The sequence below is a fragment of the Mirounga angustirostris genome, unplaced genomic scaffold (genome assembly GCF_029215605.1).
Source record: "Mirounga angustirostris isolate CCGP_5_RB_7025 unplaced genomic scaffold, mMirAng1.0.hap1 SCAF_12, whole genome shotgun sequence".
Classification (NCBI taxonomy): domain Eukaryota; kingdom Metazoa; phylum Chordata; class Mammalia; order Carnivora; family Phocidae; genus Mirounga; species Mirounga angustirostris.
In genome coordinates, this window is record NW_026991720.1 from 28,247,911 (window position 1) to 28,262,940 (window position 15,030).

The following is a 15,030-nucleotide window of genomic DNA, read 5'->3' on the forward strand; positions in this document are numbered from 1 at the left end:
TCAGTTAGGTCTAAAGGGCTTTATAAATGGAAGACATCCAACATGGAGCAGTAGCTCAGATGGAACCTTTTCTGATCTCATTGGAACACATCATTTACGTGCCCAAAGCAGTGTGCAGTGCGTGTGAGTGTGTGTGTGTGTGTGTGAGAGAGAGAGAGAGAGAGGTGTGGTGTTGCCTTATATTTCTGTAAGGTGAGAAAAGAGGAAGAAGTCACTGTCTACTTTGGTAGAGGGGGACAGCACAAGGAAATGGAGGGATCCATTTTACCATTGCTCAGCCAGGTCTGAGGGTAGATAAGCTTTCCAACCAGCAGTCCACGGGGTGGATGCTGATCATTCTTGCCACTGGATGACCTTTGGGGTTCCAGGTAAAAGAAATCAGATGTCATACCCTTGGCCCAACTTTCTTGATCTTTTAAACCTAGCAAGGCAAAGCTTCACTGCTTGGGTCTCACAGTGTATCCCAGGCGAATGCTTCTATGTTGCTGATCTCCCTACTCCTTCCAAGCTGTGGTCCTTTGTCTCCTTTCCCTACATAGTGTTCATGTTTGCCTTTCCTCCCCCACTTCCCTCTTTTTCTTTTTTTTTCCCCTCAGGACCCACAGTTATCCCTATTGCTCCTCCTTAAGTCTTACAAGTTTCTCACCTCAGTTCCCTCCTGAGTGTCAGGGCTTTCTCCTCATCTATCTGATATTCTTTAGAGGAAGGGAGAAGCAACAGAAGAGTGTGTTTCTTTTTTTTTTTTTTCTTCAGACAGAAGGAAGAGAAAGGTGGGAGCCTTCAATGTTAGACTGCTGCTAGCTTTCTCTAATCTAAGGTTTCTGACCTCAAACACATTACCTATTAAAAGAAACATTTCTTTCTGAAGATCTCCATATGTTATCCATGAGCAACTTAAAACTTTCCTATTGACGTATCTTTGATCCTATTTCATGCAAGATAATAATGCTGTTCTTGCATATTGAGTGCATTTAATTCACTCTCTATCAGAGCTTTATAGCAAAACTTCCTCATATTTAACAAAAACAGATGATATGTAGCTATCCTCTACCTTATAATCTGGTTAGGGAGAAAGATACAGAAATTCTTGGAGGCAGAAACATTACCTTATTCATCATTGTATCCCTTTAGTTGTTAGTACAATACCTTTTAGGCAATAAATGTTTGTTGAATCAAATTCAGGGTCACAAAATCAGGGTGTTGAAGAACCAAGCAAGAAATCTTAGTGCATATACAGGAATTACTTTTTGATGCACTCTAGCTGGTTATCATGACCTAGATGCAAGGAAGAGGAATATTATGATGGTGTTATTGCCATGGTCCTTCAATCCACCATCATAAATTCTCCCCCCCACCAACTGGAATTTTCAAACTTTTTTTATTATTATTATCGAATTCTATTTTTTGTTTAGTTGCAAGTATAGATATGAGTTTGTAAGACTTAAGGTCAAAATCTTACAAATTTTTCCATATCTTATATGGAAAAAAAGGACTGAAATTATCTTATTGGTCTTTTTCCCAGGTCCCCTCACAACCTGCACTCTGAGCCACTGGAGATTTTGATGGGAAATAGCTGGAAGGGAGGCAGCTGGGGAGAATGTGCTGGAAGTATGCAATGGGGGAGCAGAATTAAAACCTACCAGAGCAAAACAGCCAAGCTGTCTTCTTAATGTCTCCCCACCTCCCTACCTTCTCTCAAGTGAGGCCTCTTCTTAAATGTACAGAAGTATAATTAAAAGGAATTGCTTTGAACAGCCAGGGAGTATTATTGTAAAAAAGTAAAAGTGTTCCAAAATGAAGAAAGATCATACCTAAGATCAGTGCATTGAAAGTCATGAAGAAACCTCGCTACTCTGGGCATATTCATTTTAAATGTTATTAATAATTTGAAATGTATTACAACCATCAGCAACTTGGTGTGAAGCTTGAAGAATATAGAGATATCTGTAATACTGTGAAAATGTTACAAAAAGTGAAAGTGAACATTTTGAGGAGGAATTCTCAAATATTCAATGTTCAGATTTTTAATGGGGTTGTTGATAACCTTGTTACCTACTAGAGTTCTGACTATAAAATGCATTTAACTTCTTGGCAATAGTCAAATGAGTGACAGCCAGAGATGGCATACCCAGTGTACTTGATAAAATGCTATTTATTTAAAGTATTAGAGTGGCCATTATGCTCAAGTACAAAGTTCTCCTCTCAATAAATTTAGTCTAGGAAAAATAAAATGTTTTAGGCTGTTTTTAAGTTTCAGTAGAACACCGTGTACTCTCAGAGCTTTATTTAAGACAGTGTCAAATGTAAAAGCTGGTTTTGACATATTCACTCGTAAACAGAAATAAGTTTTCAGGTTGTTTCTGTGATTATTCTCCATTACTGCATACTTATTGGTAAGGATATGGTGACTTTATAAACTCTTGAAACCTTCAGCCATTTCAGAAGTTTCTGTTGAGTATATACGGTCAGTTTGGTGTGTGTATATGTGTGTGTTATTCAAAGAATTGAAAATGAAGAAGAATTCAAGTCTTTGCATTATTGCTGCTTACCTGGCATCAGAGGTAAGATTTTAATCCTGTCTCAGTGCCCTGTATGAACTTGGACACCTTCTTGAACCTCTCCAAGAACTCTTTTTCCTGATCTGGAAATAGGGGCCATAATTATCTAACTTGCAGAATGGTTGTAAGGATTCGGTAAATAATGTACTAAAGTTGGTAGGAAAAATAATTTCTTTTGTGATAAAAACAAATATTATTGTCTATTTCCTTTTGAAAAACACATGATCTAAACATAGAAATATGTTTAAACAATATAATCCAATGTCGAGAAAGCACAACATTTATATTTATAGGAAGCATAGAATTTATTAGCGAGAAAGAATTGTAGAAATTATAAGGTTCAGTGACTTCCTAGCATTTGTTTGGCTTATGACCACTTTGAGAACGTGAGAGTTATGATCCTTCTTGCCCCCAAATGCCTCTCTACACAGAAATTAGCATATAATTTTAAGGATACACCCTAAAACCTATTCCTAATCCCTAAATCCCTTGGGTCGAGAATTCTCAATTTAATTCACCACTTTGAATCTAAAGATGGAAAAATTAAGGAATATAAGTGAAATAAAGTGATATGCTCTTGAGAATTAAAAATTATTTTGAGAACTCTTTTTTTTTTTTTTTTTAATTATATTTACCTGACCGAGAGAGACACAGCAAGAGAGGGAACACAAGTAGGGGGAGTGAGAGAGGGAGAAGCAGGCTTCCCGCTGAGCAGGGAGCCAGACACGGGGCTCGATCCCAGGACCCTGGGATCATGACCTGAGCCAAAGGCAGACACCCAACGACGGAGCCACCCAGGCAACCTGAGAACTCTTTTACAAAGAAGTCGTTCTCTAACACTTTAAGGATACAGCCTTCATCAGTTTTTTTGAGCATTATTCTCAGACTGCAGCTGCATTTCATTTGTGGACTTGCTGACTAGTCCACCTTTGGTGCATGTTAGTGACAAGAGCTCTTTGCAGTCGCACACAAAGGTAATTGAAATAATTTGGGTACTGATTTTACTTTTAACACATTTTTTCCCAAAAAATTGTGTTCTTGCATTGTCAGTAAACATTCATTAGGTACCTGTGATATTGAGAGCACAAGATAATGAGACCCAGTTTCTGACTTTGATTTGGGCACAGTCGAGTAACAGGCTCATAAGCCCATAAGAGGGGAGCTCAGAGAGAGGAGCAACTCATTCAGCCCCAGAACTTTGAGAAGGTCCCACATTTAAGGTAACATTCAAGTTGTATCTTCAATGATGTGTAGGAGTTTTCTAGGCAGAGAATCCAAATATCTTAACTCCCTGTATGTGCAGATTTTGCAATGCTTATCTTTTTAGTTTAGAATAATTAATACATATATGGAAATTAGTCCTAAAACATATGGAATGTCCCACTGAAGACCCATTCCCTAGTTTCATCAACCATGCACCCTCATTTCCTGAGCCACGCAGTCTCCAAACCTCAGGGTCATTCTCCTCTATGGCCTGCAATTTCTAGTTACTCACAAGGGCTTGCAAATTCTTTCTTCAGAGCATCCCTGCACCTTCCTATTCTGTTCCCACTACCATCTTCCCATAGTTCTCTATTTTACTAGACCTGATCCAGGTTGCACAACCTCACCAGTCCTTTTTTCTACACAACCCCAAATACATTTTCCTAAAATTAATTTAATCTGAAGCCTTGCAAAGAAACACTTGCTCTAAGTTATACATAGGACTTGGTTATCTAGTATACTTATTATCTTACTTAAAGCCTGCCACAATCTGACCTCAGGCTCATCACCCATTATTCTCCAGCACATTTGTACTCCAGCCAGGCAAGGGCAGGGCAGAGATGGTAAGAGCCCACATTAAGCTCAGGTCTCACCTTCTCCACTTGCTAGCTGTTGCACTTGATCTCTCCAAGCTTGTTTCCTTATCTGTAAGTTATATGGACAAATAACCAAGCAACTGAAAGCTGTTGGGGAAATTAGTGTGATGATGCATGGAAAGTGCCTGGGGCTCTGCCTGACACATTAATTGGCTCTCAGTAAATGGTAACATTTGTAATCATCATCATCATCCCTTTCCTCTGAAGTGCAGTACGTCTCTGTCACACAGTCGTTTCTAAAAACCCATCCTCTACTTACCCAGGTCATTTGTTATTCCTTTATGACTTGCTTCAGGTCCTACTTACCTTCCTGCTGATTCCTTCCTCCAAACCCACCTTCTCTCACCTCTCCTACATTACTGCTGTGTTTGCTCTACAGTGTTTCCAAACTTTTCTTAAGGATCTTGTGTTTCTCACCAGACTTTAGTAGTTAGAGCTGCCCCAAAATGGAGTAGACTGTCTTGCAAAGTCATGAGCCTCCTTGACCTCACTCTCTTTTGAGGATGTTGAAGTGATCATGAAACAGATGGAAGATTGGATAGTTGACATCTAAGGATCCTTTCAGTAGTGATTTTTGGAGTCTGAGTTGTTTAAGATCAGGGGCATGGCTTATACCTCCTCCTACTTCTCACAGCTAAGAACATTGTAGGCACACTCAGTTACGTGGTGTTTGGCAAATTGGTTTTCTGCTCTTGATCCCTGTCGCAGACAAGCAGTGGCTTTTCTTCCTGCAGGGAAGTTTGGGAGGATGAGTGCTGGGTTGGGGGATGGAAACCCCCGTGTTTATCACACTGTGACCTATAGTAAACTTCTAGTAAATGTTTAATGAACAAGCACCAGCCATAAGCAATGTTTCACTGCATCATTGTATATATTCCTTGGAAACAAGCGAATGAAAGAGTAGCCTCCAAATTTAAGGCTGAAGTTTTAGGAAGAAGTTGAAGGAAAAGGTCCATTGCCAAAAAACAAAACTCCTTAGGTTCCACAGAAAAAGCTCTTTTTCTGAAAATTTTATTTCCCTTCCTTACAACCTCCTTCCTGGGACAAAGAGAGGGTCCATGAATATAAGAGTTTATCTTCAGTGTTTATCTTCAGTGTCCCTTTTGGAAACTCTGTTCTTCACATTCAGTTTTGAAACGGTTTCATTACACAGGACACCTCTAATGTCTGCCAGTTTGTTGTATCTCTAAAATCAGCTGCTTTTCCTTCTCTGTTGCTGAATTTCAGGTAGCTGCGCTTAATCTCATTGTGGCCTGGCCTTTTTATACCAGTTTGCCTTGATGCTGAAAGAACCTTCAGCTTTAAAGAATGCCTCCCCACCCCTCTCCAGATAGAGGAGAGAGGGTGACATAATGGTGGATAGGGAAGGAGGGGAGGAAATCAGTTCATCGAAGACTGTCAGAGTGTTTTAAGTGACTTTTTACTTCTTGAATTTAAGATCAACATAAACTATGTAGACATTTCAGGCTGAGAATTTAAATAGCAACAAAAAAGAATGGTTTTTGCTAATGTCAGGAATGACTCATCTGGTAAGAATGGTATTGTATTGGTAATACAATACAGAGAGAAGGAAAAGACTGTGGTATCTTCTCTCTTTGTGTTTCTGACCTTGAGGAGAATTATAACTTGTTTGTTGCAGAAGTTGAGCATCTAATGTGCTGATGCATCTGTTAGTTCTTATATATTAAATGGCACAGCACTTGCAGTTCCCCGTGATTGCTTTGTGGGTGAAATATTTTCTGCAATCTGATGAACTGTTTTTTTTTAAAGAATGTATTTATTTGTATTGTTTGCATCTCTGATTTCTCAAAAATATGCTTTCTTTTCTATTTCAACACCCTGGTCTCCTCATTGCAAATATGTTTGGCTTTTTATTTTCAAGGTAACATTATTATGATTTCTTTTTAACATAGAGACCATGAACCAGGCACCTCCTGCTAGAAAGCTGGAAGAGGTTCTTCATCTAGCAGAGCTCTGCATAGAAGTCTTACAGCAGAATGAAGAGCACCATGCAGAGGTGATGACTTGCTTTAACTGTCCTATAAAGCTCCATATAATGCTTTGCCATAGTGGGAACAGCACTGAAGAAGGGGCCTGCCCATATACTTTGATATACATCTGGCCATTTACCTATAAAAACCTGAGAACATATGTGCATTTCCTGGATATGCAATTACTATATGTTACAAAGGGGTTGTCTATGTATATGATTTATTATCTATTCCTGACAACAGTCACGGAACATGGGAGAGCTTATGGGATCTGCCAAAGATGTACAAGTAGTAAGAAGCAAAGCTGGAGCACAAACCCCATCTCATGATGCCAGATTGCTTGCTTCTCCTCCCCATGCCATGACTGCTTTAGTTTAGAAATGTAAATTAATCAGTGTACAAAAGGAAAAGTTGCGATCAACTATAACAAAATCAAAAAGAAGACATTCATAACTGTATGACTGAGAACTAGTCTTTTATTCTTATCATCAAACGCTTCTTTAAATTTTCAGTAAGCCTGCATTGTTTATAGTTTTCTGAAGTTTTAATTATATATTAGCATTCACCCTATAGAGTAGTATTTCACCAGGCCAACTGCTTATTCTAAGACTTAAAAGTCTTTCTAGTAGTCTTTCTAAAACTCCTTCTTTCTTTCTTTTTTTTTTTTTGAAGATTTTATTTATTTATTTGACAGAGGGAGACACAGTGAGAGAGGGAACACAAGCAGGGGGAGTGGGAGAGGGAGAAGCAGGCTTCCTGCTGAGCAGGGAGCCCGATGCAGGGCTCCATCCCAGGACCCTGAGCTGAAGGCAGACGCTTAACAACTGAGCCACCCAGGCGCCCCATCTAAAACTCTTTTAATAGTCATGAGTTTATTAAAAAAAAAAAAAAAAAAAAGTTTTAGGACTTTGGTAGGGAGTGCTTGCTTCGGCAGCACAATACGCTAGAATTGGAATGAATTGGGTGGGGAAAATATATGGAATTAAGTAAATATAACAAATTTCAGTGCTCTAACAGTACTTTTTTTCCTGAAGAGGCGCATGAAATGGGCAAGGATTTTTTTGACAGCCCAGATACGTAAGAATTTATAGAATATTTATTTGTAATGAAGCCAAGTTCTCAAAAATATAAGGAACTATAGGAAGTACATTGTAAGCAAATTCTTAAAAAAGAGTATTCATGAAGTCTTACTATAGGTAACTAAGATTTATTGTATCTAGTTATAAATATGCTCATTCAAAACATCTGCTTTTAGCTCACACTATGGAATCTAGTTTTTACCTTGCATCTGTCATGTGTGAACTTGTTATGGATATTGTATTTTAAACCGAAGAAACAGCTGCTTCAGTAATTTGAAATGAATCCCCAGGAGGATGTTTTCTAGGCTGGTACTACTGCTGTGTTATGATGAAAACGATCACATGATAAAATATATGTATGTGTTGTCTTTGTCTTTTGTTAAAAGGCATTATCATCAGAGTATTAGATCTTTTTAATTAAAAGCTATTTCTGATTGGATATTCAATTGCAGTATATTTCACCTAAACAGGTACACCTAATATTCCCATACATTTCACAGAAATACTATCTAATTTTCCTGCCCTCATAAGGAAAATAATTACTTTCCTGTCTTTTAAATACAATTATTAAATGTTGTCTATTCCATGCAGTCACTAAATGCTTATTAAAGATAATGTATCCAAACACAATTAAAATGTAAATAATATTTTCTAATCCACAAAAATATGGTTGACTTTATTGAACAGATAATCATAACTCATAAATATCATTCTACTATATGCTGAAATATAGAACCAGTAAAATGACCTCTTTTAAAAATGCTTTGTAACACTATGGCATTTTCCATCCCCCAATGCTTCCAAATTCTTGGAATCCATCAGGGAAGAGAGGTGAGTAAAATTGTTTCCACTATTTTTCTAGCATGGAATAACTCTCTTAGTGAAGGTAAGATAGAACCCGCTTTGATTATAGTTAATTTTAAAGCCAACCTAGTTCTCCTTCCAATTAAAGACTATTTCTTGGAATGGGCTTACAGTTGTAGTGTTTTGATAAATGTGTCTTATTAATAATTGCATGCACAATTAAGGCCAGCTGAAAGGATTTTGATAATTCGGTTTTATCTCCCTTTTTTTTTTTGCCTTTTTCTTTTTTTAACATTTTTGTCTTATTTTTTAAGTGATCTCTACACCCAAACTTACAACCCCGAGATCAAGAGTCACATGCTGTACTGACTGAGCCAGCCACATGCCCTGCCCTTTTCTTTTTTTAATCAGAAGATCCAACGTTTTCTCTGAACAATACTGGGGAGTGAATTGGTCTGATTCTAAAGTCGTTTCCAGAGTGAATTAGGAGACTGAACTCTTCACTGATCTTTATTCTGCTGGATGTTCAAGCTGGGGTCTCTGTACTCCATGAGCAAGTACCTGGCTCGGCTCCCTTGGTGGAGGTCAATGCGTCTGCCTCCCAGAGCCCTCCCTTTGGCTCCTGTGCAGGCTTCTTTTATTCTCATTCTACCTTTCTCACAGTGGCAGTTTACTCTCAGGGCTAAGAGGTTGTTTTGATCTTTAGCAATTTCCCAATCAAGTAGGTTTGTGTCCTTCACATTTTTTTTTTTTTAAGATTTTTTATTTATTTATTTGAGACAGAGAGAATGAGATACAGAGAGCATGAGAGGGAGGAGGGTCAGAGGGAGAAGCAGACTCCCTGCCGAGCAGGGAGCCCGATGCGGGACTCGATCCCGGAACTCCAGGATCAAGACCTGAGCCGAAGGCAGTCGCTTAACCAACTGAGCCACCCAGGCGCCCCTGTCCTTCACATTTTTGACAGTGACTGGCTTACAAGACAGTGCTCCCTTCTCTATGATGGCCTCTCAACCTCTTCTCTCAGGCTTTTTTCTGATTTGTTTTCTCTTTTAAAAAGATAGCTTTAAGATCCTTTCCAGAAAATCCTTAAGGCTGTCTCCACATTCCAGACTACACTCTGCCTGACCAGAAACTTAGGCAAACCGATCTTTGTACTGTCCATCCAAAGCCCCTCACTTTGACAATGGCGGGACGTCCCAGATGCTGATGAGAAAGCCTTGGGCTCTCACCAACACAACGTCTCCACATAACACCATTTGACTGATAAGAAAACTGATAAGGTCCCAGAAAGGTTGAGCAACTTTCCACACGTGCACAGGTGGTAAGTGACAGGACTCCAGACCTGGGCGTTTTGCAGTGAACCACATTGTTATTTCTCTTTCAATAGAGGGGTGCAGTGGTTGTCTGACCCTGGTTCTGCTGCCAAGTTTCATACCGGGCATCATAGCAGGGATGTAAACGCAGAGGTGATGATTATGGTGCAATCCTGGAGATGTCCCTTTCCATTCATTCTCTTCCTTTCCTTGCTGACTGGTATATCCTAGGACCCTGCCTAAGGGGATGGGGTCCTGAAAATATCAGGAGAGGGGCCAAGGGAAGAAACAGGATCAACACAAACACAGCTCAAGTTGCTACTTTGTTGGGTATTATTACAGCAGAGTCTTGATTTAAGGTCCCTAAAATAGTCTAAATGTAATATTGTCCACCATGTCGGTGACAGTGTAAGCAAAAAGGATGTTTGGCAGTAATTTGGTATTTGCAGCATAGACCGCTCTCAGTTCACTGCACAAAGCTGATTCATCTATCACTTCAGCTGCCTGTGCCTCAGGCTCCTCCAGCAACAGAGGCAGGACAGGAAAGGAGTTCAGTGTGGGCACACATATTTGCACATATGCTCACACACATGAACATCAGTATCTGAACCAAATTATGTTTCTGGATGGATTCTAACATGAAGAGAAAGGGTATTTGATATTTTTTCCCATTTGTTTTGCTTTTGCTTCTTTGTGACCTTGCTCTTTTCACTAGCGTGCACATCTAAAGAACATCTTAAAGTCTGGTTATTCGTTCATGAACAAGATCTGTTTACTACCTACTACTAAATTACAGTAATCTCAACAATTGGATTGTATTAATTACATAGCATTTGTATCTGGATAGCCAGTGAGATAAACCAACATTTTTTTTTTAAAGATTTTATTTATTTATTTGAGAGAGAGAATGAGAGAAACAGAGAGCACATGAGAGGGGGGAGGGTCAGAGGGAGAAGCAGGCTCCCTGCTGAGCAGGGAGCCCGATGCGGGACTCGATCCTGGGACTCCAGGATCATGACCTGAGCCGAAGGCAGTCGCTTAACCAACTGAGCCACCAAGGCGCCCTAAACCAACATTTTTTAGGGTGGTTTTAGGTTTAGGGTTAGATTAGCCTCTGGTCCAACAAATGTCCCTCATTATGGAAGAAGATGATCAGCAAGTGGTTTAGAGATGGCAGAGTTACAGAGGCAAAATTCCATTGGCAGCAGTGACTCTCAAATGAACTTCCATGGGCATAAGTATCCTACCAAAAATGTTTGTTAATTATTTTGTAATTTTTAATACTATATGTATAATATATACAATAATATATAACAATAAGAGTAGTATTTTACCCTGACATATGCTTTGAAGTATTTTCAGTTTATCATCACACTCGGTTACTTCAATATTTATATTCATGTATGAACCCAACTAGGGAGAGATTTTGTTGAATCGAAAGAGTTGTAAAAAACTTATGGTTAGGGCGCCTGGGTGGCTCAGTTGGTTAAGCGACTGCCTTCGGCTCAGGTCATGATCCTGGAGTCCCGGGATCGAGTCCCACATCGGGCTCCCTGCTCGGTGGGGGGGGTCTGCTTCTCCTTCTGACCCTCTTCCCTCTCATGCTCTCTGTCTCTCATTCTCTCTCTCTCAAATAAATAAATAAAATCTTAAAAAAAAAAAAAAACTTATGGTTAGTCTGACGGTGGTTTAGGTGTCATCCTCTAGTCTACTCTACTGGCTCCTCAAAAGAGCTTACATGTTTCTAGAATATGGCCCCTCAGTGTTACATTGCCTGGTGGTGTGTGTGTGTGTATGTTGGGGCTGGGGGTTGTCCTAGACACTAGACTATCTCCTGAGCCTTCAGGATCATCTACAAAATACAAGATTGCAAACTGATCTTTTCCTGGGGAAAAAATGAGCACATACAGCATCCCAAACTCAGATTCACTGTTTTTGCTCATTTATGCAGCCATCCTCTTTTTTGTTGTTGTAAATTATAAATTTTAACTATATGGTGAGGGTAAAAGTAATGAAAAGCCTCTTCCCTCAAAGAAATTAGAAAAGATATAAAGAAATAAGATATTAATAGGTGCTCTTGCAAGAAAAAAATCAGAACATTAACAGTGGTCTGATCTGCAAAACATTATATACAGATAGATGGACAGGTGATGTGCTATATATAGTTAATTAAGAGTCTACATGTGTAAGAGCTTGATCTCTGACCTCCAACTGACCTGGATTCAAATTATTGTTCTGTCACCTGCCAACTCTTTGACTTTGGGCAAGTCATTTAATCTCTCTGAGTTTGCTATCATAGAAAATAAGGATAATTATAGCATCTACCTTTCTGGATGGGTTGTTTGGAGGGTTAAATAATATAACATATAAAAAGCCTTTAGAATAATACTTGGCATGCAAAACATCTAAACTCACATTATAAGATCTGTATGGATTTCAGCTCATTTCTGTAATTACTGATAATGATTAGTTTTAGTTTTTTTTTTTTTTTTTTTTACTTTTGTAGATCAAGAGATTTTCATACGCATTGAATTTTCACAGCAACCCGAGGGGAGGTTAGGACAAGTATTATTATTATTGCCAGTTTGCAGATGAGGAAATGGAAATCCACCCAGGGAACTGATTTGCCCAGGAGCACTCAAGTCTCCCCACTAAGTGCAGAAGCTCAGTACTCACTTCCAGTTTCAGGGTGCCTTCTTAGCTGCCACTGTTTCCAATGACATTCAGAAAACAAACGCAGCTTTCAAAGTATTGTCACCTTGCCACATATATTGTTGTCACTGTATGAGATTTTTTTTTATTGTTAGAACTTTGGTAGAAGTGGTTTGGCTAAAGGATTATAATCAAGTTTTGTTTTGTATTTTCCTCTGAATCAAATTAAACATTGCCTTCTGCCTCTGCCATCTCATTTACACTAGTTAGTGGCTTAGCATTAGGGCCAGGATAACTTTAACCCAGATAATCATGACTTGATGGGTGCCCTGCAGATGGCTGCGTTTCTGGTGGAGACCCTGATGCTCTGGAGCCTCTACCATCTCCATGAAGTGGTCCTCAAGGGAGGACATTATACAGCCTCTCCTCTTACTCACAGGGTCCAGGGTGAGATGATTGCCACCCAGCAGGATGGCAAACAAGATGAGGGGATAGGTGTAGAATCCACCCTGTGTTCTCAAGGTAACAGCCTGTGACCCTTGCTTTTTCTTTTCAAAGACTGTGATTGCTCAAAGCTCTCTCTAGTCATCTTTAGGAGAACAATAAGCATTCATCACAGATTGGCTTGTATTCATCAGGAATACAAATTTGACACACAGATATATATACTTCTGTAAAGCATAATGACAATTTTGAGTTGATGGCAAACTCTTGCCATCCTGAAACTACTTTTTTTTTTTTTTTTAAGAAAATTCTCTTCCATTTTATTTCATTCCCCACTGTGGCTTTATCTTCCAAGTTCACTTAAAAAGAGCTATGGAAATTTTTCCGAGTCTTGAAACAATCCTGACCTAACATGATTGTTATTTTCTTTATTTTATTTTATATTTATTTATTAGATTTTATTTATTTATTTGAGAGAGAGAGCATGAGAGGGGAGAGGGTCTGAGGGAGAAGCAGACTCCCCACTGAGCGGGGAGCCCAATGCAGGACTCGAGCCTGGGACTCCAGGATCATGACCTGAGCCGAAGGCAGTAGCCTAACCAACTGAGCCAGCCAGGTGCCCCTATTTTCCTAAATTTAATCTTTTGAAAAAGCATTGGTTATGAGCTACAAGTGAGACTTTTGAAACTGTCTTACTTGGCAGTAATGCATTTCTTTTTTTTTTTTTTTTAAGAGAGACACAGCATGAGCAGGGAGGGGCAGAGGGAGAATGAGAGAGAGAATCTTAAGCAGGCTCCATGCTCAGCATGGAGTCCAACATGGGGCTCAGCCTTACGACCCTGCAATCATGATCTGAGCCGAAATCAAGAGTCAGATGCTTCCTGCCTGAGCTACCCAGGTGCCCCGTGCCACATTTTTACTAGGGTTTCTCTCCTGCTTGACCTAGTATGTCAGGTCAGTCACCGCTGCAGCTCTAAAAGATAAGAGCAAGACTTATGTAATGAAATTACACTGTTTTATTTGTTTACTTTTATATTACTTGTCATACACCCATTTTAGTAGATAGTTAAAAAGGATTCAAAGATAGTATTTTGAAAGAGCAATAGCTCATGACATAGTGCATACCATTTCCAGTAGTTTTTCACATTTATATATTTGTAGCAGCAAAATTGAAGTCCTAAACATTGAGCATTCTCAAAGTCCTAAACATTAAATGTCCCTAAATCTAAAGTCTGTTTGTATTCTTTCTATAGGCAACATTTTCTTATATTGCCATCCATTAATTCATCACATGGTGATGTTTTTTATTAATATATTGAACATTATTCTTGTGATACAAGTTTTTAAGAAAATACCCAATCTGATGAGGTGACGAAATGGCTCAGTTGGTTAAGCGTCTGACTTTGGCTCAGATCATGGTCCTGGGATGGAGCCTCGCATCCAGCCCCGTGTCCAGCCCCGTGTCTGGCGCCACATCAGGCTCCGAGCTCCCAGCAGGGTTTCTCCCTCTGCCCCTCCCCCCACTTGAGCTCTCTCCTCTCAAATAAATAAATAAAATCTTAAAAAAAAAGAAAATACCCAATGTGTTGATATTTTATAATCCATTTTGTTTTGTGGTTTGACTGTTGTGTGGTTTTAGTGTAATTTACATTTGAAGAAATTAAATGAAGTTTTACAACCATGTATCTCTTAGAAAGTTCTTGAAAGTAAATGTTGACTTCTCTGGCTATAGTATGATGAATCCTTTTTTAAGTGATTAATTTTGATTGGAAGAATAATATAAATTTATCACAGAAATGTGAATGTTTTGTAGTTATTTGGTTAAAAAGTTTTAACACCAGCAAAAGATAAATTTTAAAAGGGGAGAAAGGGGGCGCCTAACTGGCTCAGTCCGTAGAGCATGTGGCTCTTGATCTTGGGGTCATGAGTTCAAAACCATGTTGGGTGTAGAGTTTACTTAATAATAATTTAAAAAAATGTTAAGGGGGGAAAAGACCTGAAAAATAATTCACTAAAAACAGTATAGAGCCCTTATACATACGAAAAATGTGTTCAAACTCATTCATAATTAGAGAAATGCAAATTAAAACAAAACTGAGATGGAATAGTCAGAGAAATCCATGTTACTTTTTTATGTGGGTGTGATAAGAGCACTTAATACAAGATGTAGCCTCTAAGCAAAATGCAGTTAACTATAGGCCCTATACTGTAGAGGAGATCTCTAAGACTTGTCTTGTATAACCAAATCTTTGTACTCTTTCACTAATACCTCCATGTTTCACACTCCCCCCAGGCATTCAACCCTCTGAAACCACCATTCTATCCTCTGC

General features: G+C 39.0%; 1 protein-coding gene across 11 annotated transcripts in view; it reads left to right on the top strand.

Annotated features, from left to right (window-relative positions):
- The window catches only part of CADPS2 (calcium dependent secretion activator 2), a 517,989-nt gene that overhangs the window by 421,783 nt on the left and 81,176 nt on the right, over nucleotides 1-15,030 (top strand). For all 11 annotated transcript variants that reach the window (XM_064575007.1, XM_064574999.1, XM_064575000.1 and 8 more), the window contains one exon: nucleotides 6,331-6,434. In XM_064575007.1, the coding sequence (XP_064431077.1) occupies nucleotides 6,331-6,434 (104 nt within the window). The remainder of the gene's footprint in view (nucleotides 1-6,330; nucleotides 6,435-15,030) is intronic.